This window comes from Lontra canadensis, unplaced genomic scaffold, assembly GCF_010015895.1.
Source record: "Lontra canadensis isolate GAN:19392208 unplaced genomic scaffold, GSC_riverotter_1.0 scaffold131, whole genome shotgun sequence".
In the NCBI taxonomy this organism is placed as follows: Eukaryota; Metazoa; Chordata; class Mammalia; order Carnivora; family Mustelidae; genus Lontra; species Lontra canadensis.
Window position 1 is genome coordinate 2845914 of NW_022631125.1, and position 23001 is coordinate 2868914.

At 45.8% G+C, this 23001-nt stretch overlaps 1 protein-coding gene across 1 annotated transcript in view; it reads right to left on the minus strand.

Moving 5' to 3' along the window:
• Positions 1-20220: 20220 nt before the first annotated feature.
• MAOB (monoamine oxidase B) overlaps positions 20221-23001 on the minus strand; it is a 107934-nt gene continuing 105153 nt past the window's right edge. Inside the window, exons 14-15 of the mRNA XM_032842500.1 lie at positions 22891-22953; positions 20221-21188 (exon numbers count right to left, since the gene is read on the minus strand). Coding sequence (XP_032698391.1) covers positions 21036-21188; positions 22891-22953 — 216 coding nt within the window. The 3' untranslated portion in view covers positions 20221-21035. The remainder of the gene's footprint in view (positions 21189-22890; positions 22954-23001) is intronic.

Below are 23001 nucleotides of genomic sequence, written 5' to 3' on the forward strand. Positions count from 1 at the left end.
TTTTGCCGTTGAAGTAATGGTTTTGCCCATATGATACTGTTTTGTTTGTTAATAAAGTGCACTACCATCCCTGACACAGACCTGGCTCCTTTTTTTAGTCAGCGAGGGATGGGCTTATGAGGCTACCTCGTACTGACTCCCAAACTCTCACAGTTCCCTTTGACTTTCACGTTCTGTCAGGGTTTCCTGGGAGCTGATCAAATGCTAGAATACTGTGTTCCTGCCAGGGTCACAATCAGTGTGGAGTCTAATAGCAGCTTTCTCACCTAAGGAGCTTCTGATGCCTTGAGCCGATCACTGTGGCTCTCTGTTTCAGTCTCCCCATCTGGAAGAGGGTGGGTTGCACCCGATGACTTCTAAGATTTGTTTCAGGGCATCATTATGGGATTTATACATTTGTCGCCAGCGCTCTGGTAACATTTCGGCCTCTACTGGTATGGCAGAGGCAAAGTCACCCTCTGTCTTGGTTCATTCCTTTTCTTAGACTGGATTCCCTGGAAACAAACAAGATTGGAGAATAGGGGCAGAAACTATTGGGGACAGCTCTCAGGAAATACAGCTCAGGGGGGTGAGCAAGGCAAGAGTGGGCAGGAGTTGACCTACTAAGCAATTGCAGCTGAGGCCTCAGCAGATCCTAAGGGGGGAGCTGGGATGGCCCTTCAGAATTGATTCCCACTGAAACAAGGGATCGGGCCTCTATCCCTTCCTTAGCTGCCCTCTGAGAGCTGGTGTTGCCTTGGGTTGAGTGAGGCAGGTCCAAGGACCATTCCTAGTGAGGAACTGCAGTGAACTGAGATCAGCCTGTATTCCCAGTAGCAGCGGGATCCAGGGAGAGGCACCCACAGTATCCACTTACTCCCCAGGAGAATACAGTTGCCCTTTGTCATGTATGAAACTTGAACTTGAGCTTTGGTTTTATAGATAGAATGGAGCTATCTCCATGAGCCTATCCCTGTTAGATAAGGGAACTGCTTTTAGAAGGTTGTACTTCTGTACTAGTTAGGTGGAAGAAAAAACTAAAATTGGAAGAAACTCCAGAAATGCTTCGATCTCTATCTCAATGAAGAAGCCCCTTCAACATGTTGCTAACAGATCAAGGTGGGGGGATGTGAACTTATGAGCAGGAGTCCCAAATCGAATGTTCTCAGGAGTGAGGCAGCTGAAAATGAACAGCAGTAGGTATGATGCCTTAGGGAACAGTGGGGATTGTGGCTGACCTGGGCAATACCTGCCTCTCTCAGAAGTATCTATATTCAAAGTGCCTTAAAAGATTGTTAACTGATGAAAACATGTTGAGGCTTTGCTCACAATTGTCAAAATTTTTCTGAAGTCTCTGATAAGTAAGACAAGGGTCGGTTTTACTTCACTGAAATGACAGATTGTTTTAGGATGCCTTTGATTTTCTGCGAAATGGTACCAAGACCAGCAACATTCTCTAAAACTATTTAGAACAGGGAAGAGAGGCTGGGTTTGGAAGAGCAAAAAGACAAGGGGGAAAAGAACTCCTCCCGAGTCCCTCTTAGACCAAAAATCTCCCTCAAGAGCTAACCCTTCCCTCAGCCCACCCAGGGCAATGCTTATCTCCAGCCCTGTCAATGCTGTGATTGACAAGAACAGTGCCAAACTTTATTGGAAAAATCACATCCTCGCAGTGAGATAGAACTCAGCTCTTCCGTCAGCATTCCATCTGCGCTGACTACAGTGTAATTTTAGTAAACAGGACATCAACATTGGATGGATTTTTTAAACTATGAAGCTGCTGTCTGCTTTATACCAAGGTGGTGGGGAAAGTGTCAAGTATGTCTGTTAACCTGAAGGGGCCGGCTGAGACATCGGAGGAACAGACAGTCACTCAACACACGCTTACTGGGCACCTACTATGTGTTGGTAGGCACCGAGCTGGGATTCAGCAGTGAATGAGACAGAACCCACCTTGTAGAGCACAAAGTCTAGTGTAGAAGCCAAGGAACTTGTTCACTGTGAATCTGGTCTATGCTGTGACAGAAAAAGAAGATATATGACTGCAGGGGAAGTGTTCTGGGGGGACATGAGATTTAAGGGGAAGTTTCTAGGATCTGCCTTAAGCCTCCATAAGCGTCACTGTGTGGCAACTGAGTGAGAACACTGCATCAGGCCGAGAAAGAAAGTACAAAATAACAAGATGGAGTCCTAGTCCATTTGGGCTGTCAACAAAACACCGTAAACTGGGTGGCTTGTCTACAGCAGAAATTTATTTCTCACAGTTCTGGAGGCTGGAAGTCCAAGATCAAGTCTCCAGCAGATTTGGTGTCCGGTAAGAGCCCACTTTCTGGTACACAGACGATGCCTTTTCACTGTGTCCCTTTATGGTAGGAGGGAGTCTCTGAGGCTTCCTTTGTAAGAATACTAATCCCATTCCTGAGGGCTCCACCCTCCTGACCCACGCACCTCCCAAAGGCCCCGCCTCCTAATGTCATCAACATAAGGGTTAGAATTTCAACAAGAATTTTATGGGGACAAGCATCCAGTCCCTGGCAGACAGCATGGCGAAAGGGTAAAGAAAATCACAACCAGCAACCTCGATAAATGCTGAATGTTAAGTCCCATTTGCCCCATGGACCACTGTTCACTACCCAGCCCTTCTCTGCCACCCCCCTCCCCCAGAGATCTGTATTAACTAGGACTCTCTTCCAGCCCGCTGTGCGCAGGGGCCGCCTAAATTTGTTTTAAAAGAGTGCCATCTTCTGGCCAAATACTGCTGTTTCAACGGAAAGCCTAAAGTATTCAAGAGTTTCGTTCTTGGGGACTAAGTGTCACCTCCAGACACACTTACTTGTCTGTGCTCTCTTACTTCCCAGTTGCTACCTGGATCAGAAATATTTAGTATTTAATATCCACAGCCTTTCTTCTGCCCAAATGCCCCAGAAAGATTGTTTTGTTATGTTGGTTGCTTGGCTTCTACTGTGTCTGTCTGGGTACTGGGTGAGGAAAATGTGTGGGAGCCAAGAAAGAGGTGGAAGGAATTACTTTTACCTTAGTTAGAGCAGGGACCTCATCCAGGAAAAGCAGGAGAGAGCGGCTTGGGGGAGGGGGTGGAAGAGAAAAAGTTCTAGAAAGTCAACTTGGGGCTCTGGAGTGTAGCTGGAGAGAAACGGTTTGCAAAAGCTGCCTTGACTACCTAGGAATGCAGAAGGTGAGGAGGGTCTTTAGGAAGTCTGGCTAAGAGTCGTGTGGTGCAGTGAGTACTTTGGGGGGCTAAACTGTGTTTCTTTCAGATACTATATTGTACTGGGACCACCTTAGAAGTCCTCCAAACAGCCTATATTATTCGGGGCTATATAAATTCAGAGAACATATGGCTAATAGTGCCTGGCATCCTGAACTGTGCCTGAATGCTGTGGTTTTAGTTCATGGGATCTCAGACAAACTGAAGACAAGGACCTCAGCAACCGTGCCCTGGGAAAACCACATCGAAGCTGGTAAACTGTGTACCCCAGGCTGGATATACACTAAATAGGCCTCACGGGGAATTCGATTTATATTGAGAAAGAGAGGTCTGCTTATGCATCCTGTGCCCTCACCTGACTACCACGGACCATTGTGTCAGCATCAACCAGGGAACATGGGAGGTGTGGATGTGAGGCCCTTAGGTGGGCCCAAAGAGGCTAATGTTAGATGGCCTTTATATTTTTCAGAGCAGGCTGGAGTGTGCCTCCTTAAGCCAAGATCACTGGGAGGTGGCAGGGGTGGGGTCCATGGAGACAGGCTAAAGGCAGGATCAGCTTCTCTGACAAACCAACCATCTTGGTTATGCCTGCCCTTTTAATCCTGCCAGCTGTATTAGTTTCCTATCCTTCGTATCCCAAATGAACACAAATTCAATGGCTTAAAACAACATGAACTCAAGATCTTACAGCTCCAGAGGTCAAAAGTCTGAAATGAGTCTTACAGGGTTAAAATGAAAATGTCAATAGAGCTGATTTCCTTCTGGAAGCTCTAGGGGAGAATCTATTCCTTGCCTCTTGCAGCATCTAGAGGTTGCTGGCATGTTTGGCTGGTGCCAGACCACTCTGGTCTCTTGCTACCACGGACCCATCACCTCCTCCTCAACTTTCGTCCTCCCGACTCCCTCTTTCTTTTTTTTATGATTTCACTTATTCATTTGACAGAGAGACAGAGAGAGAGCATGAGAGGGGAGAAGGTCAGAGGGACAAGCAGACTCCCTACTGAGCAGGAAGCCAGATGCGGGACTCAATCCCGAGACTCTGGGATCATGACCGGAGCCGAAGGCAGTCGCTCAACCAACTGAGCCATCCAGGCGCCCTCGACTCCCTCTTAAGGAGGATACTTGTGTTAATAATTGAGCACACTTCATCTGTACCCCAATGTTCACAGCAGCTGTGGCCACAATCACCAAACTGTGGAAAGAGCCAAGATGCCCTTCAACAGACGAACGGATAAAGAAGATATGGTCCATACATACAATGGAATATTCTGCCTCCATCAGAAAGGACGATTACCCAACTTTTGTATCGACATGGACAGGACTGGAAGAGATTATGCTGCGTGAAATAAGTCAAGCAGAGAGAGTCAATTATCATATGGTTTCACTTATTTGTGGAGCATAACAAATAGCATGGAGGACATTGGGAGATGGAGAGGAGAAGGGAGTTGGGGGAAATTGGAGCGGGAGAGGAACCATGAGAGACTCTGGACTCTGAGAAACAAACTGAGGGTTCTGGAGGGGAGGGGGGAAGGGGTTGGGTGAGCCTGGTGGTGGGTATTAAGGAGAGCACGTATTGCATGGAACACTGGGTGTGGTGCATAAACAGTGAATCTTGGAACACTGAAAAAAAATTTAAATTTAATGAATAAACAAAACAAACAAACAAATAAATAAATAATTGGGTCCTGGGTAGTCTCCCCATTTTACAATCCTTAACTTAATCATATCTGCAGGGTCCCTTTTGCCATGGAAGGTAATATATTCCTTGTTCCGGGGGTAGGACACGAACGTCTTTGTTAGGGTCATTGTTCAGTCTACAGCATGGACGATAATGCTCTTGAAAACCAAGAATTAAATCCCAGCATTGCTCAGTCCTCAGATTCCTGCTCTTTTGGGGGCCTAAATCTGGAGTAGCAAGTAGAATGTTGAATGATTTAAAAACAAATGAGCTCTCTCCTGCTTCCACGAATGCCGTCCCCCACCCCCCTGCCCCACTCCACCACACACACATCTGAGGAGAGCCATATCTTGGTTTTGTCCTTTAGGTACAAAAAGGCTGGAAACTGTGATCCTCAGAAGCAAAGGTATTTGTCTCAGATAAGCACAAAACCAGGCCCCAGTGTTGCCCCTTCCATGAACGACAGAAGAGAAATTCTTCTAAGCCAAGTTCCTTCAGACTCGTCACATGACTGAGTACTGGGCTCTTATAGAAACCTTGATGGTCCTCCTTTCAGGTAGTAGGACCTCAAAGTAAAAGTAACCTACCAGGCGCCTGTCAACCTGTCACCTCCCAAAAGACGAGGCAATGTGCCGATCGAGCAAAGCTAAGTTTATTAAACTTGCTGCGGTGAAGAAGGACATCATATCAGCAGTGTTAGCAGTGTCCTCAAAGCGAAGAGATTAGGGCAGGGTTTATAGGCTTCTGGGTGATTCTTAAGGCTGATCTTGCAAGGTGAAAGACTGGTTGGGAGGGACAACTGGGTGGCTCAGTCCATCAAGCGTCTGCCTTGGGCTCAGGTCATGATCCCGGAGTCTTGGGATCAAGCCCCACGTCGGGTTCCCTGCTTAGCAGGAAGCCGGCTTCTTCCTTTCCTCCAGGCTCATGTCCTCTCTCTGGCTCTCTCACTCTCCAATAAATAAAAAAAATATATATATACATATATATATATATACGTATATATATATTTTTTTAAAGAAGTCTTGTTGGGATTGGCAATCTATGACATCATAGTTTAAAATGGCTAGGCACAGTGAGGTCCGTGTCTTTGAAATGAGTCTTGACAAGCAAGCTGTTAGTCTGGAGATATAGGCTATTGCTGGCAGTTCAAAGTTTTGTATTCCAGGAACAAGTCTTTCCTGGGACAAGATGCCAAGTTGTTTTGACTGGTTCTTGTATCGTTCAGCTCTGGGCCAGGAAAGCTTGTTGGTTTCAGTTCTTAGATGCAATGCAGCACTGAGCATACTTAGGATTGCGACACGCACATGTTGATTTCTTGGCCTTGAGAACTGTCTTTAGAAACTGATTCCTTGGTAGCACCTGCGTGGCTCTGTGGGTTAAAGCCTCTGCCTTCAGCTCAGGTCATGATCTCGGGGTCCTGGGGTCGAGCCCCAAATCCTGCATTCTGCTCAGCAGGGAGCCTGCTTCCCCATCTCTCTCTCTTTGCCGGCCTCTCTGACTACTTGTGATCTCTGTCTGTCAAATAAATAAATAAAATCTTTTAAAAAAAGGAACTGATTCCTTGTAAAGTCATCCTCCTTTGCAGACGAGCATGCGTGTTAAGAGCTGGGTCTCTGGGGTCAACTGGGTTTGAATCTTGGTACCTGAGGATGCTTTTTCTCACCTGCTCCATGGAGCTCTTCAGTGGTTCGAAGCATTCATTAGGATAATGTGGGTGAAAGCTGTTAGTAACGTTACATGGTAACCTTAAGAAGAAAAAGAAGATTCGACATCACAGTTTGTAGTCTATGAGGACTCCGACTTCAAAAATACACCTTGAATTACTTTATTCCTCAACTACCATCTCTCTGGTTATTTCCTGCCCAAAAGTGCATGTGTCTCTTTTATCATACCATTTGAGTAGCCCGAGTGGTCTTTTCAAAAATGCAAGTCTGGTCCTGTCAGTGGGACTCAAGTCCCTCTAATAGCTGCTGGTTGCACTTTGGATAAGACCACATATGGCGGCACAGAAGGCTCTTTCTGCTCTCTTCCCTCCCTGCCTGCTTCCATGCCTCAAGGCACTCTTCTGTCCCTTAGAAACTTCCAGCCATCTAGCTTTGCTTGTAAATCCTCAGATATATCCAGTCCTTTTCTGTCTCAGCAACTTCTCTCTAGAAAGTTCTTTGATGCACTCTTCACTTGGCTAAATCCTTTGGATCACTGATGATGTATCATTTCCTCAATGATGCCTTTCCTGACAATCCCTTTGTCACAAATCATTCTTCAGCATAATCTCTCATCATTGTCTTTCCCTACCTAAAGCTTTGAAATCACACATGTGTTTAAGTGATGTTTAGTCTCTCCCCCATTGATAGGTCCCACCACAAATGGGGTATATGTGTGCAAGGACCTGGGGGCCATCAACCCTCTGGGCAGAGAGACGGGGTCTTGGGTGGCCAGAGCCCCCAAGCTGTTCACTTCCAGGCATGGAGTGACCTTAGCCATTTACCCAGTATGCCACACATGTGCAATCATTCCTCCCCCCACCCACAACCATGTCATTTGTGAAAAGCACTGGCTTAAGCCAGTATTTTTGGCACACATCAAGATACAAGCAAGCAAGGATCAAGAATCATCATTAATATTCACATTTTTATCCTAAGCAACATCACTTGCAGGAGAAAAATTAAAACCCACTGTCATTTCCCTGGACCACAGTTTCATATGGTTCCTGGCATCTTCATGGTAATGACATAGCTTCAAACGTATCCAGCCACAAACTCAAGTTTGCTGCTCTTTAATTATTTCACTTCCATTGCAACAAGCCCTCAAAAGAAGGAATTTAAATGAGCCAATTAGTATCCGGAGGTCAGTCTGGAAGAAATAATTGACAGGAGCAGGCCTCAGATCTCACCAGGGCTCCTTGGATTTAAATTGGAATCTAAGAGCGAAGCATTTATTCATTATTTATTTCCCTCGATCATTTATGACATGTCCAGTCCTGAGGGGAAGCTGGGTATCCGGCTGAAATACAAAATTAACAAATTAAAATTAACAAGCACAGAAAGGAACAAATCCAATCTCGCCCCCGCTTGCTTCGAGGGCTGGGACTGACACTGGGCATACCCAGGAAGGGCGCCCCTGGTTCCTCCAAGTTAAGCCAACATTCTCCCCTGCCCCCACCCCCCGACCCCCACTCCCAGTGACACACGTGAAGCTACCCACGGTAGATATTTCTGGTTGGGTAAAGAAAGAAGACAGCATTGAGACGTTATGAGGGCTGTTTAGCATGAGGTAAGTGCTTTCAAGCACTCTGTAGACAACAGTGCTATGTGGATGAACAGAGCAGAAAAGAGTCCATGCGCGGTGTAACGTCGTCTCCTCGGGCAGAGGCAACATGGTGGGGTGGCGAGGAAGAGCAAAGGGCAACAGCCTTGGCGGCCAGGGAACGCTCAGAGGGAAAGGTGGGCTTTCCACGCATGGTCCTGCCATTCTCGGTCTGGGTTTCCAGGGTGTCTTGTGGGGTGGTGGGGGTGGCCGGCAGAAGACAGCAATAGGAAATCTGAATCCAGGACAGGGCACGCTGTCAGGCTCGGACAAGAGGGCCCCGCATACAAGGAACAGAGAGACTGGGCCTCTGGCGGAATTCCCAGGGGGCTGCTGACAGTTACAGAGCACAGAGCCTCAGTCCTGTTCCCTAAGGCAGACCCATCTTTGTCAGAGGATGGGGTTTGGACCCAGCCTTAGGCCAGTGGTCTGCATTGGGTGCTTTAATTTCCCTGTTCTCACCACATCTCCCTACCAGGCCCGGGTATAGCTGGAACCCAGGTGCTTCCAATCTCTTGCCTTTGCCTCGCAGCGCTCAGTGACCCTTCCCACCCTTCCTGAGGACTGGACCTCTGAAGCCACCTGTCCTAGTCTCCAGGGACCTTGGCTGACTCACCTGCCAGCCCTGCCTGTGCCCCTGCTGCTCCACCTGGGCCCACCGACCCAGGTGACGTCACAGGGCTACTGTGTGATTGCCCTGCAAGCTGCGATGGGTGGTGGGGGACTCCTCCCCTTGGCTTCCTGAGGAGAGACATTCTGGAGCTGAGCCCTTGAAGACAAAATGGAGAAACTCTCCAGGCTGACAACAGGGAGGTTGCCCAAGACAGAGGAAATAGTGCTGTCTGCAGGGATAAGTCCCGAGGGAGGGTCATCAGGCCACAGTCCGCTGGGTGGACAAAAGGCCAATAGAGCTTAGTGTCGCTTTCCCTGGTCACACATCTTTATTCTAGCTCAGCCATGTGCTTTTTCACTGAGTTCGTTCTTTCTTTCTTTCTTTCTTTCTTCCTCTTTGTCTTTCTTTCTTCATTTACGAGAGAGAGAGAGAACCAGAGAGAGGGGCAGAGAGCAAGAGAGGGAGAGAGAGAATCCCAAGCAGACTCCGAGCCGAACACAGAGCCCAATGCGGGGCTTGATTCCATGACCCCAAGATCACCACCTGAGCCAGAGCCAAGAGTCCAATGCACAACCGACCATGCCACCCAGGCTCCCCTCACCGAGCTCTTTCAAACAGGGAACACATCTTTCTGATGTCAAGTCATGAAATCATCTTTTAGCAGCCCCCTCCTGACCCCTGGGAAGCATGGGGCACATTGGGGGGCCTCTTCTTTCTGTCAGCAGAGGAGGTTGCCCGTCAGAAAGGACACCAGGAGGAGGAGGCCAGGGAGAGGCCTGAGGAAAAGCTGATGGAAACAGGAGCCTGGAAAGTGGAGGGGAAGGAGGAATCAGGGGTCTCCCAACATGCAGCACCCACCTTGTGCAGCTATGGTTCTGAAGCCACTTGGCAGAGTAGATTTTATTTCTAGGCTGGCCTCAGCCTGATGAAGCTTACGACGGTAAGATATGCCAGGAACCCGGGCGGTGGGCTAGATGTGTGTTGTGAGAGACACCCTATCAAAGAGGCTTCTATTGTAATATTTCAGACAGCCTGACAAACTAAAACAGGGACACTTCAGGCCTTGGTCACTGTGTCCTTGCTGGAGGCCCTCAGATTCCCCACCAGGACAGCAGTTTCCCTTCTCCGCGTCCGGCTGCTTGTCTCCCTTCTCCTCAACGATCTTCTGCTCAACTGGTATCTTTTTTGGGGGAGGGGGCGTGAGTCTTGATTTTCTATTTTGCTTTATTAACTTAATATTTACATTGACAGCTGGATGTTGCCCCAGATCCTTTGGGAAGGAACAGACAATAAGCAAAAACATAAATAACAGGAGCAGATTGCCCAACCAGGTGTCAGAACACCAGACGTTGAAACCGGAAATGTCTTCAGGAGACTTCAAGAAATAACTACTCACCTTCTGACATTGGGTTATCATAATCACTGAAAAGCTGTAATAATGTAGCATATGGTGGGGGATCATAGTGAAGTCACAGTCGTCTCTGTACACTATTTGGGATGGTTCTCAGATAGGTTCCTTTTAGGGATCACTGGTGTTTCTAATTGAGCAAATATCATGTTTGGATGTCTCAGGGTTCATCCTCAGGCATTACTCAATCCCAGCACTCCCCATAACACCTCACCAGCCCCAAACTGTCCCCTAAACTCTAAAGATATGGCCAACATTCTACGTGACGTCCCCACTTGGATGTACATGGATACGTAATAGATGTTTCCAGTCTATTACACTAGACCGAGCAACCAGGGTCATTGGCTTGGATGGCTGCCCCGGCCTCCTAAGCAGCCTCCTGCTCCCACACTTCCTGCAAAATAACCTGCTTTCCAAACTGCCAAGTTTGGATTCTGTTCTCAAAGTCACTTTCTCAGCGAGGCCTCAGTGGACCACCCCAATCTACTGGAGCCTCCCTCTGTCCACATTACAATGTTTCCCTTGCCTTTGCTTACATTTCCTTGATGACACTTCTCTCCACCAACCTACCCATTAGCATTTAAGTTCCATGAGGAGAGGGGCTGCCTCCATTTTGCTCACGATTCTATTCCTAGCACCAAGAAAAAGTCACAGGCTGACTTCCCCAGGATGCTTACTCCAAGATGGAGATGTGGGCACGGGGAGGATTCTGGAGGGAGGGTGCTCTTGGGATCAAAGCCTATGAGGGAGTGAGGGAAATGAATCGGGCAGAAGGGGAAGTTGAACTAGGCCCTCGTTGCTGTAGGGGTGTCAGCAGATCCCATGGCAGCTTTGAAGCTAGGAGAGTCTCTTATACCCCACCGGGCCCAGTCTCTGGATGGGGGCTACCCTTAGCAAGGGACAGATCTTTGGGCCAGGGCAGTTTCTTCAGCCTACAGAAAGGGAAACCGCCAGGAGCTATCAGCTTCCCAACTTTCAGGGAGAATGAGTGCCCACAGTCTCCCAAAGAGGGATCTCTGTGGCACACTACAGTACCCACTACAAAGCAATTCTTGGAAACATTTGCCAACCCTGTACCCCTACTAGGAACCCTCCAATGGGTTGTCTTCACACTTAGAATGAAAGCCAGGGCCTTGCTATGGCCTAAGCCTCCCTCTGTGATCTTGCCTCTGTCAAACCCTCCAACCTTATTTCTTATCACTAAGTTCCTGTGGCTGTCACTCCTGCCTTTAAAGCCCCAATTCTCTTCCTCTGATGTTCCAATCACACTCTCACCTTTGGGCCTTGCACTTTCGGTTTCTCGTGCCTGGAACGCTATTCCCCCAAAAAGCATCATGCTTCCTTCCCGTACTCTCCTTAAGATTCTGTTCTAAAAGTCACTTTCTCAGAGAGGCCTCAGTGGACCACCCAATCTACTAGAGCCTCCCTCTGCCTACATCACAATGTTTCCCTTGCCTTTGCTTACATTTCCTTGATGACACTCCTCTCCACCAACTTACCCATTAGCATTTAAGTTCCATGAGAGGGGCTGCCTCTGTTTCTATTCCCAGCACCAAGAAAAAGATCTGGGATAAATAGTATTCCATGTATGTTTGCTGAGTTGTGGTTGAATGGTAATCATTCTTTAAACCATATAATGCAAAGGGCAGAAGAACATATGAAGAAGATATTGGGATTAGACAAAGCGGTAAGAGAGCAAGAGAAAAGCTGTTTCAAAAAAAATATCTTAGCTTTGGAAATACCAGTAACTCAGAGAGATCAGGTCCTTGGTATTCCAGATAACTCTTTTTTTAAAAAAAATTAATTTTATTTTTTAAAAAGACTTTATTTTCCTATTTGAGAGAGAGAGAGAGAGAATGCTCACAGAGGGAGAGTGAGAGGGAAGAGCATATGCCCCATTGAGTGCAAATCTCAATGCGGGTCTTGATCCCAGGACCCCGAGATCATGACCTGAGCTGAAGGCAGAGGCCCAACTGACTGAGCCACCCAGGCGCCCCTCCCAGGTGCATCTGAAGCTCATGTCCACCTCTTACTGATTCTGAGACCTTTACCTCATAGCATCTCTGAGACACAGACTCCTCATCTGTAACATGGAGATGATGGGGGTGATTTCGGGGTTAAAAGAGATGATGTACAATGTCTTGTAAATAATACATGTTTAATGAAAGGGAGCTATTATTATAATATAATTAATAAGGAGCACAATTATTATCCAAAGACAGTTTTATAAGGAGATCTTAAATTGTGTTAAGGCAGGTGGGTCTTTTAGGATGCTTTGGACTCTAAGTGCCAGAAAACATATTCAAACTTGTTGAACTTATTTCTCACATGGCAGCCATCCTGAGACAGTCTAGGCTATAAGTAGGGTGCATCAGGGATACAGCTCCATACCTCTGAGACTTTTGTGGCCCTGACCTGATCTGTGCTAGGACTTGTCCTAGGCTTGAAAGCTAGATGGTTGTAGCAACTACAAATATCTCATCCAGACACTTGCAGTGTCCCTGGGAAGGATGGGATGGGACTTTTTATTTCATGGGTCTGTTTTTAAGAGTGAGGGACCCTGGGGCACCTGATGGTTTTGGTTGGTAAGGCATGGGACTCTTGATCTCGGGGTTGTAAATTCAAGTTCAAGCCCCATGTTGGATGTAGAGGTTACTTAAAAATAAAATCTTAAAACAACTTACTCTCCTGGAGGCTCCTGCCTACCCCCCCAAGAACACTTCTTTTGTTCCATGAGCCAGAATCATGTAACATGGTGAGGCTTAAGTCAATCATTGACAAAGGAAACAGACGCCCCACCATTGGCTTAGACTAAACAGTACCCACATCTTGGGGCTGAGGGTGTGGCAGCAGAGCAGTAGGTGAATAACTGAGCAAAACCAAGACTCCGTTAGGAAGAGAGTGGAAGGATGCATATGGAGTAAGTCTAATACCCAACATTCTGCCCTAATCTGTGGCTCAAAAGACATGGCCATTGCCAATGGGAATGGCCTGTAAGTCTAGAACCCCTTCTGTGAGTGCTGTTCCTATACTGCTCTTTTCTACAGTGGGTTTCATCACTTACCCTGTCCTTTGCTTCAGTGGTAACTTTGGCATTGGGCGCCTAAAATAAATGGGGCTCAAGGAGGTGGGGGTTGGCAGGGAGGCTCTTCTGTTACCTAAGGACACCATTTATTTCCTGATTTTAACATGCCTAGCAGCTTTTAGAAAAATGAGATTTTGAAAACAGTCTTGTCCTTGGAGTACTTGTAAAACATAGAGAGGCCTAGTCCAAAGGTCCAGCATCACTGTGAGCCATGGACTCTAGAAGGAGTTCTATTTATCTAAGCCTAGCCTTGACTAGGGGACTAGGGCCCAAGCACGTGGCAGCACTGGAGTTTAAGCAGAAGAGGAGAAGAGCAGGTAGAGGACAACACTAGGTCAGAGTAGAGGGATGGGTCATGGGGATGAGGAGCTTATGGCCCAAGCCACCTCTCACCCTCTTCCGAAACAGTGATTGGTCTTTTTCTCAGTGTCCCCCACCCCCCAATCCTCCACCATAACTCCAGGACTTTCTCCCTGCTTTTCTATAACCCAGGGAAGATTCTGGTATTGAAAAGCTCTTGACAGCAAGCTAAGGAAAAGAAAATATAATACAATGAAATGGCCTAGAGGGAAGGCAATTGGATATGTCAACGTCAAGTACGAAAACTCAGTGCCACTCAGCCTTTTGCCTTACAGGAAAGTAAATATTCAAGGAGAATCAACTGGACTAGAATGCTTAAGGAAGAAATGGTTGGGGATTAGAGAGGTAAAGAAAGGTGAAAGAAGAGGTCAAAGGGATCATGGATGGGGGCCAGAGGCTGAAGGTCATTCTGCTGGACTGGTATATGATATATCAGTGACTCACTGCATGGTCTCAGCAGAAATGACAAGAGCAATCACATCAGAAAGGAGGAGCCCGGGGTTAGTGCAAGGTCTGATTAGATTAGTTATTTCCAGTACAGGAGCTTGGCTTCTAGTGTCCATAGACCGAAATGTCATTAGGGTCACTCTCCAGGAGAATTTCCAGCTCAAATGAGTCTTCTCAGCACTTAAAAAACAAACTGGCAGGAAACAAACAATAAGAGCAAGCTCACCACCACAGTACACCAGTTTGTCTACACAGTCCCCTAGAGTCCAGAACATTCTAGACTATTTTGTTTGGTTTACAAGGTTTAAATCTATTGGGTTTTCTGTTTTGTTTTTTAAAGATTTTATTTATTTATTTATTTATTTATTTGAGAGAGACAGGGAGAGCATGAACGAGGGGGAGGGGCAGAGGGAGAAGCAGGCTCCCTGCTGAGTAGGGAGTCCGACGCAGGACTCAATCCCAGGACCCCAGGATCATGGCCTGAGACAAAGGCAGACGTTTCACCGACTGAGTCACCCAGGTGTCCCAGTTTAGTCTATTGTTGAAATGAGGACTTGTCCTTTTAGTTCTGGGCCTAGGCTAAGATGGAAATAAAGGGATCCTATCCTGACAGACTGTCCAGGAGACAAACGCCTAAAGGACCGAGGGCTAGGTAACTGAGGACAAGTAGAGTTGAAGTTTGGAAGAAAGCAGGTAGGAGGGAGGAATATTGGCAGAGTACACTCTGTTCCCATAGAAAATCAGCTCACTATGTCCTGGAACGTCCATCATTGTTGAGATGTCTCAGTAGGTCAAGTGACACAGCAGCCACTCTGAAGTCACGTGTCAGGATCAGGCACCATTACACCTCATTCCTGGGGCTTAGGCTCCCCCCCAACCTGTGTCCTTTATCTTCACCAGTGCCACAGAAAGTCTGGGCCAGTCAATGCATGGGCCATTGAGCACTCACAGAGAGCTCTCTTTGACTCAGGAATCAGCCGTGGTCCAGTCAGTCGTCATCAGGGTAGTAGATCACACAAGCAGGTGACCTGGTTGCAAGGATCCACCTCTGACCACTCGTTTTGAAAGGAGACCACAGGCATGGTAAGCACTGTGTTTCATAGACACCTTTCTTGCATGAGACCTTACCAATCATGGGATTTACCCCAGCTGGGCAGTCTCGAAGGTCTCAAATTGGAATGTACTTGTATAACTAAAATACCCACAAGAATGTCACATAAACAGATTTATTCCCAAGATTCAGAAGCTCTTCCCAAAAAGCCACACTTCTCCTTTAATTTGCATATTGCCCCCTATATATAGGGCACTCTTTTTTTTTTTAAAAGATTTTATTTATTTGAGAGAGAAAGCAAGCACAAACAGGCAGAGGAGCAGAGGATGAGGGAGAAGCAGGCTCCCCGTTGAGCAAGGAGTTCGATGGGACCCCAGGATCATGACCTGAGCTGAAGGCAGACGCTTAACCAACTGAGCCACGCAGGAGCCTCTATATGGCACCTCTTGGACACCACCACGTCCCCTCAGCCTGTCTTTTTACTCCCGCTGTTGCTATAGCAACCAGCAACCAGCTGCGCAAGTTACTGACAGCACCGTCAGCAGCCATTCTGATACACCGGCAATCCTGGAAGTGAAAGCAAGTTAAGCATTCTACGGAAAACTTTGGCCCATGGGAGATGAATACTCCCTTAACTCCCTCAACTCCCTCTGGTGATCTAGTCTGAGGTGAATTTCGTGTGGCTCCTCAGAGGCTCTTCAGGAGGACCGAGCCCCAGAAGCCCACAGCAATGGCCAATTCGATACTGCAACCCTGGGGACTGGCATTCCCTCCTTCCGTGTTTCGCTCTTCCTTGTCCCCCTTTGGCTCCCTGAGATCACTTCCTAGAGCGAATGATCTGCATCAAAGCCATTGCTTCAGGCTCTGCCTTTGGGGGAGCCTTTGGGACCCAGCTAAAGACAATCATGCTTTCCAATAGAAAGATAGCCCTTCTTGATTCAAGTAGTTCCTATGATCCAGGAAATAGGTCTCACTCTTTATCGTGATGGATTTAATGCTTGGCTTTCAGTAGGCGACACTGTTCCCTTCTATTCCAAGTGTTTTGTGTTTTTTTTAAGATTTTATTTACTTGACAGAGAGAGAGAGAGAGAGAGAGATCACAAGTAGGCAGAGAGGCAGGCAGAGGGAGAGGGGGAAGCAGAGTCCCCATTGAGCAGAGAGCCCAATGCAGGGCTCGATCCCGACCCTGAGATCATGACCTGAGCCAAAGGCAGAGGCTTAACCCACTGAGCCACCCACGTGCCCGTATTCCAAGTGTTTTATAAGCACTTTCTTTTCACCCTGATATACCTGGATAGCTGAAAGGGAATGAAGGCAGAGCAGCTGTCCTGTGAGAAGGGCTCAGTTTTGGACCTTGACAGAGAAGGTTTATGAAGACACTTGCCCTTTCTCTACCCAACCTGCTACATTAAACTCTCCATGTAAAGCTTAGGCATGTGGTTCTTTCCAAAGCACCCCAGTAATTCTGCTATGCACCCTCCGTTGGGAATCACTGCTTAGACTCCATTGACTCAAAAAGGAAACTGGATCCAAACATTATCAGTGCTACGGCGACTCGCATGCAGTCGAGAAGATAGTACTTTCACAATGAGTCTGAGAAAAAATGAAAATGAGCTCTCTGCAAAAGAAGGCACGGGAACATCCTCTTTACAAACTGTAAGCAGGTGTAACCGGATGGTCAGAATTCTAAATAGAACTACAATGAAAATTACAGGAATCCATCTTGAGACACTATGGTGGCTTAGGCACCATAAGAGATACAAAGGCTGAAAAGATCAATAGAAAAACAGTCTCTGCTCTAAAGAATAGATGATAAGAACACCAATACATGAAATGGGTGGTAAAGAAATTACAACTTTCTTTCTCTTCCACTGTTCATTTAAACCTGCACAGGGAGAGATGTTCCTCCCCTTCTTGCATTCAAACACTCTGGCAGTCTGTGACTCTACCAGTCACTCTTAAATTAGAGGCAGTCCTAAGGCTTAAGTCACAAACCAGTTTCAATTCAATAATTTGAATGTCCAATATTGTAGAACAACCAAATCTCTGAACTTGGTTTTTTAATTTTCTTTTTAATTTTATTTGGAGCTTGATTTAGAGTTTGATTTTCTTTTCTCTTCCAGTTAGGACCCATTTCAGGGCCTGTCATGCCAACTCACAGAAGCCTATGGCTAACATTTCCTATCCTTCTGTATACTTTGCTTAGCTTGCCCACTGTACAGTCTGGGACTTCAGGGGTATGTGTGGAAAAGGATGAGGCAAGGGGGCTCAGTGAACGCTCCTACTTGACTGGCCCTCTTGTACGATGGACTTAATATGCTTTGGGATGGTCATGAGAACCAACTCTTGTGGGGACACTTGTGAGGTTTTATTTATTTTTATTTTATTTTATTTTTATTTATTTGACAGAGAGAGACACAGCGAGAGAGGGAACACAAGCAGGGGAAGTGGGAGAGGGAGAAGCAGCCTTCCCGTGGAGCAGGGAGCCCGATACGGGGCTCGATCCCAGGACCCTGGGGTCATGACCTGAGCCAAAGGCAGACGCCCAACGACTGAGCCACCCAAGCGCCCCAGTTTTGGAGTTTTATTCAGATTCTCATGCTGGCCCTTTCTGACTTGGACTACCCCAACACAGGCAGTGCCTTCCTTGTGGTCAATTTCAATACCCATTCAGCTTCTATTTCTCGGCCGTCTCTGTGATGGTTGTCCCTTGCTCTCTGGTCAGAAACACCTAGAGCAGAGTCTAGGGCTTTAGATTCCTCAGGAGTGTGTCAAGCTCTCAAAGGAAACAAACCCCTCTCACGAGGTTTGGGATGAGAAGGTAGCACCCCTCTCCTTCCTTCTTGGGGTGCGTTGGACTCAGAGCATAAAAGCTCTCTCCAGAGAGAGCCCTTCACTAATCTACCCCTTCATAAATCTCTCCCCACTCTTTTTACACCCTCAAAACTGGCAAGGAGTTTCAACAGAGAAGAAACTAGTTTTTAGGTCTTTCCTTGGAAGTTTCCCATTTTTTGTCCATCTTGGGATTTGCCTTGGTAACTGACACCTAATGTGGCTGGGCACCTCAGTGACATCACGCAGGTCAACAAGATGGCACAATGGCCATATCATGGGGTACATGCCGGACACGAGGTCTGTGTACGGGGCATCTGGAGAACAAAGTATAAGGACCACATTGACCAAAAGGAGGATAAGTGGTCCGGGAGATTTTTGGAACAAGTAACTCCTTATTTGATTCTTCCTTTTTGAAAATTCAATAAATCTTTTCCCCCCAGTTATATTGAAATATAATTGACATGCAACACAACCCCTGCCTCTGGTAATCACAAGTATGATCTCTTTTTCTATGAGTTTGGGTTTTGTTGTTTTGTTTTTAGATTCCACATGTAAGTGAGATCATATAGTATTTGTCTTTCTGTCTGACTTATTTCTCCTAGCATCGTGCTCTCAAGGTCCAGCCATGTCACAAATGTCAAGATTTCCTTTTATGCGGCTGGATAATATTCCATTTTATATATAAATGCCACAACTTCTTTATCCATTCAGCTGTCAATGGGCACTTGGGTTGTTTCCAATGTCTTGGCTATTGTCAATAATGCTGCAGTGAACATGGGGGGGGTGCAGAGATCTCTTCAACATGGTGTTCTCATTCTCTTTGGATATATTCCCAGTAGTGCGATTGCTGGATCAGAAGACAGTTGTATTTTTAATTTTTTGAGGACCCTCCATACTGTTCTCCATAGTGGCTGCACCATTTTACATTCCCACCAAAGATGCACAAAGTTTCCCTTTCCTCCATATCCTCACCAACGTACGTGAGCGGGTAGTGGCAGGGTGGGGGGAGGTAGAGGGAGAGAGTCTCTAGCAGATTCCACACTCAGTGCAGAGCCTGATGTGGGGCTCCATTCCATGCTCTTGAGATCATGATCTGAGCTGGAATCAAGAGCTGGACACTTAACCAATCGAGACATCCAGGCATCCCATCTCTTGTCTTTTTGATGGTAAGTCATTCTAACAGACATGAGGTGGTATCTCACTGTGGTTTTGATTTGCATTCCCCTGTTTGACTCTTTCTTAATGGATGTGTTGGGAGTTATTAATGTGACAAATTTGGGGGGAAATTTTTTTGAAGGGAAACATGCTCAAGAAGACATCTCTATCCCAAGTACATTACATTTTTAGAGATTCAAAAAATCACACTGTTTACATACAAAGTCTTAGTGGGTTCTTTTTTTTTAAGATTTTATTTATTTGACAGAGAGACAGTGAGAAAGGGATCACAAACAGGGGGAGTGGGAGAGGGAGAAGTAGACTTTCTGCTGAGCAGGGACCCCCATGTGGGGCTCGATCCCAGGACCCTGGGATCATGAACTGAGCCGAAGGCAGACACTTAATGACTGAGCTGCCCAGGTGCCCCATAGTCTCAGTGGGTTCTTTAACTTCCTCATTTAGTCTCTAAAGTTCTTATAAATTCACGAATCTAAATGTCATTGTAAAATCAGCAAATCTATGCTATTATTGGTTAATCGTGGAGATTTCTCACACTGCATTTATGCTAATAATAATAAATTCCATTTTCTAAAGGAGAGTAGGAAGATGGTCATTTATGGATTTAAAATCTATTCTGACAAAAAGTGACCTTGGGAGTTGAGAGGTATGAATACTTTGAAATGATAGCGTTTAAAAAGTAGTTTAAATAGGATTTAATGGACTGTGAAACTGCAGTTTTAAATTAATGAGTGTACCTAGTAAAGCTCTGCACTGATAAAGAATATGAAAGGGTAACTGAAATATTATAATTATCTTAATAGTTAATGGATCTTATTACTATGTCAATTACTTTGACAGGTCTTTTGAGAGGGGTGAAAGGAAGGAGTGCTGTCTTTTAGCATTCTTATTTTATCATTATAAATCATTTACCAAGTGCTCACACACACATCATCATCTGGGCTTCAAGGAAATTTTGACCAAAGGGTTTAAAGCCACAATTATATGCCTAATACTGGGTCTTGATTTGATCTGTCAAAACGCTGAAAGTCATTACCCAAAAAGAAAAGACAACAGATATCTGGTCAATCAAGTTTATTTTAATTGCACAAATACATACTGAACTTTGTATTCAGACATAATGGGAGGATACAAAAGGAAGAAAAGGCAAGATTCCTATCCTCAAAGAAACTGAAATCAGCTGAAGACACACTGCACAAGACAGTAGTACTTTAAAGATGTATACTGAGTAGCACTGAGGAGCGCCTAACAACTTAGTATGGCATAAACCCACACAAAGGGACACCATCGATGACCATGGCAGGGAGTGGAAGAGGGTGATTGGGGCATACACCCTGGGGGGGATGAGAGAAGCAATGGACTTGTGTTCTAGTCCCCTAGATACAGGTGGCTTATTGTGAAACTTGGGCGATTTAAGTTCCAACTCTCCTGGCCTTGGCTTGATCAACACTACAAAAGAAAGTGAAGACTAGATATTCTCTAAGGCCCAGCTATAACAATACAGGATTCCAAGGACAAGTGCAGAGAATTTGGACAAAAAGGATGTTACACCTAAGAGAAAGGACCAGCACAAAGCCACAGAGATGGGGAAAAAACTAGTTTTTTGTGCATGGGCAAGGTGCATCGTGGCACAGTGAGGATTTTAAGAAGCCTGTTTAACTACTAGAAAGATTCTGAGCACAGTAAACTTGGAAATGGGCAAGAAAGAGCATGAAGCCAGGTAAGGGACTATATGCAGGGGTCAACTGGAAATGGACATACCGTGTTTCTTATGGTCAGAAGTCTGACTTATCTTCATGCTCCCCACGTCATTCTACAGTCTTTACGTCTTTTTGGAACCTCATTACAACCCCTGCCCCAAACCCACACACTGGTTAGACCCGCACCAGTAGACCCCTTTTGTGGGCCAGGAAGCCAAGGGCGGTTGCTGAAAAGATGGCGGTCAACCCAATGAACTTCAGCAGGCCTGGCACGGAGGGCAAATGTCTCTCCAAGAAGGTCGTGGTGATGGGCTGCGCAGGGACGTCCTGGGTTCAGAGAACATTCGGTGTCAGTACAGGGCTTACTCACTTTGCTTCAGAAATTCTTTGTTTCCTCCAGTTCTTTGAACATGACCCACTCCTGCCCACCTCTACGCCAGGAAATACAATGTTCCTGCTGCTCATGGCACTCGTGCCCATTCCCCACTAGGCCCTTTACTTCGCTAATTCGGACTCATCCTTCAAGTCTTACTTTACAGGCTCCTGGCGGAGCCTTTCCTGTGACCCCAGGCTAAAATGGCCTCTACTTTTTACACCCTTAACAAGTCTGCTCCATGACATTTATACTTTCTGGTTATCATCTATTTCCCCACATGTTGTTGCTCCGTGAAAGCACTGCTCTACCCTTAGCATGGTAGCTGATGCTAAGTCAGTACACGATAAATATTTGTTGAGTTGAATGGATCTGTGGTCCACTCAGCCCCCAGTCCCATCTTTGACAAAAGCACTGAGGCAATGACTCGGACAGGCATGGCTATTCTTTTGGACTTCACACTGATCAAGGAATAACTTTGACCTTTTTGACCCTTGTCCTCTGCAATGCATTTCACTCTATCCTCTGTGTCCTCCCTTTCAGTCAGGAAAACTTCCTGGGGTTTTATTACAAAAATTACAGTGCATATATTGAAAACACTTTTCTAATCTACATCTGCTCTTTTTCATTCCACTCCTTGGTCCCTAGACAGTGGTTGCTGACTTATTTTCCTTTTATTTCCTACCCACTGTTAAGAGATTTATTCAGGAGGCATTTATTGAGTTCTTAATATGTTCAAGAACTCTCTGACCAAAAGAAATTGTATTTTTTCCTAATAATCTGTAATGGATGTGGCAGGCTATAAGTTTATCAATTTCTTTTAAATCTCTCATCTACCCTAGCTCATGGTATCTTTTTAAATTCTTCCCTTTTTTGGCGGGGGTGGGGAGGGGGTAGAGAGAGAAGGAGAAAGAGAATCTTAAGCAGACTCCATACCCAGCATGAGCTCCACCCAGGGCTCGATCTCACAATCCTAAGATCTTTTTTTTTTATTAAAAATTTTAATGAAATTAAGCTAAATTAAAATATAGATTGATTAAAAATAATTTTGGTAGTTTCCATGAATTTTGAGAAGACCCCTTTTACTCCTTTAATACATATATACAAAAATCTATAAACAATTTGGGGAGTTCATGGATCCCTTCAGTTTTCTTTTTATTTTTTTTATTTATTTTTTTTAAAGATTTTATTTATTTATTTGAGAGAGAGACAGTGAGAGAGAGCATGAGCGAGGAGAAGGTCAGAGGGAGAAGCAGACTCCCCGTGGAGCTGGGAGCCCGATGTGGGACTCGATCTCGGGACCCCGGGATCATGACCTGAGCCGAAGGCAGTCGTCCAACCAACTGAGCCACCCAGGCGTCCCAGTTTTCTTTTTAATGTACTTTTTATTTTTAAAATTTAAAAAAATTTTTTTAATGTCTTAATTTTATCTTATTTTTTTCAGGGTTCCAAGATTCATCTTCACCTGAGCCAAAATCGAGAGTCAGAGGCTCAACTGACTGAGCCACCCAAGCACCCCTTCATGGTATCTTTTCAAACATGCATGGGTTCAATCACTTAGGGAAAGGTATATGGCCATTCTAAGTGGTTCTTTTGGTGAATAATTGCTTTTAGAGAAAAGGGATTTAAAAATTCATGAAATAAAAAATAACCTACCACTGACTCTGGTTCTGACTGCCAGATTTCATCCTCAGGGATCTTCCCCATGGCATGCAGGATCTGAAAAGAGGATTTTGGTGAGTAACAGAGCTGACACCATCTTTCTGC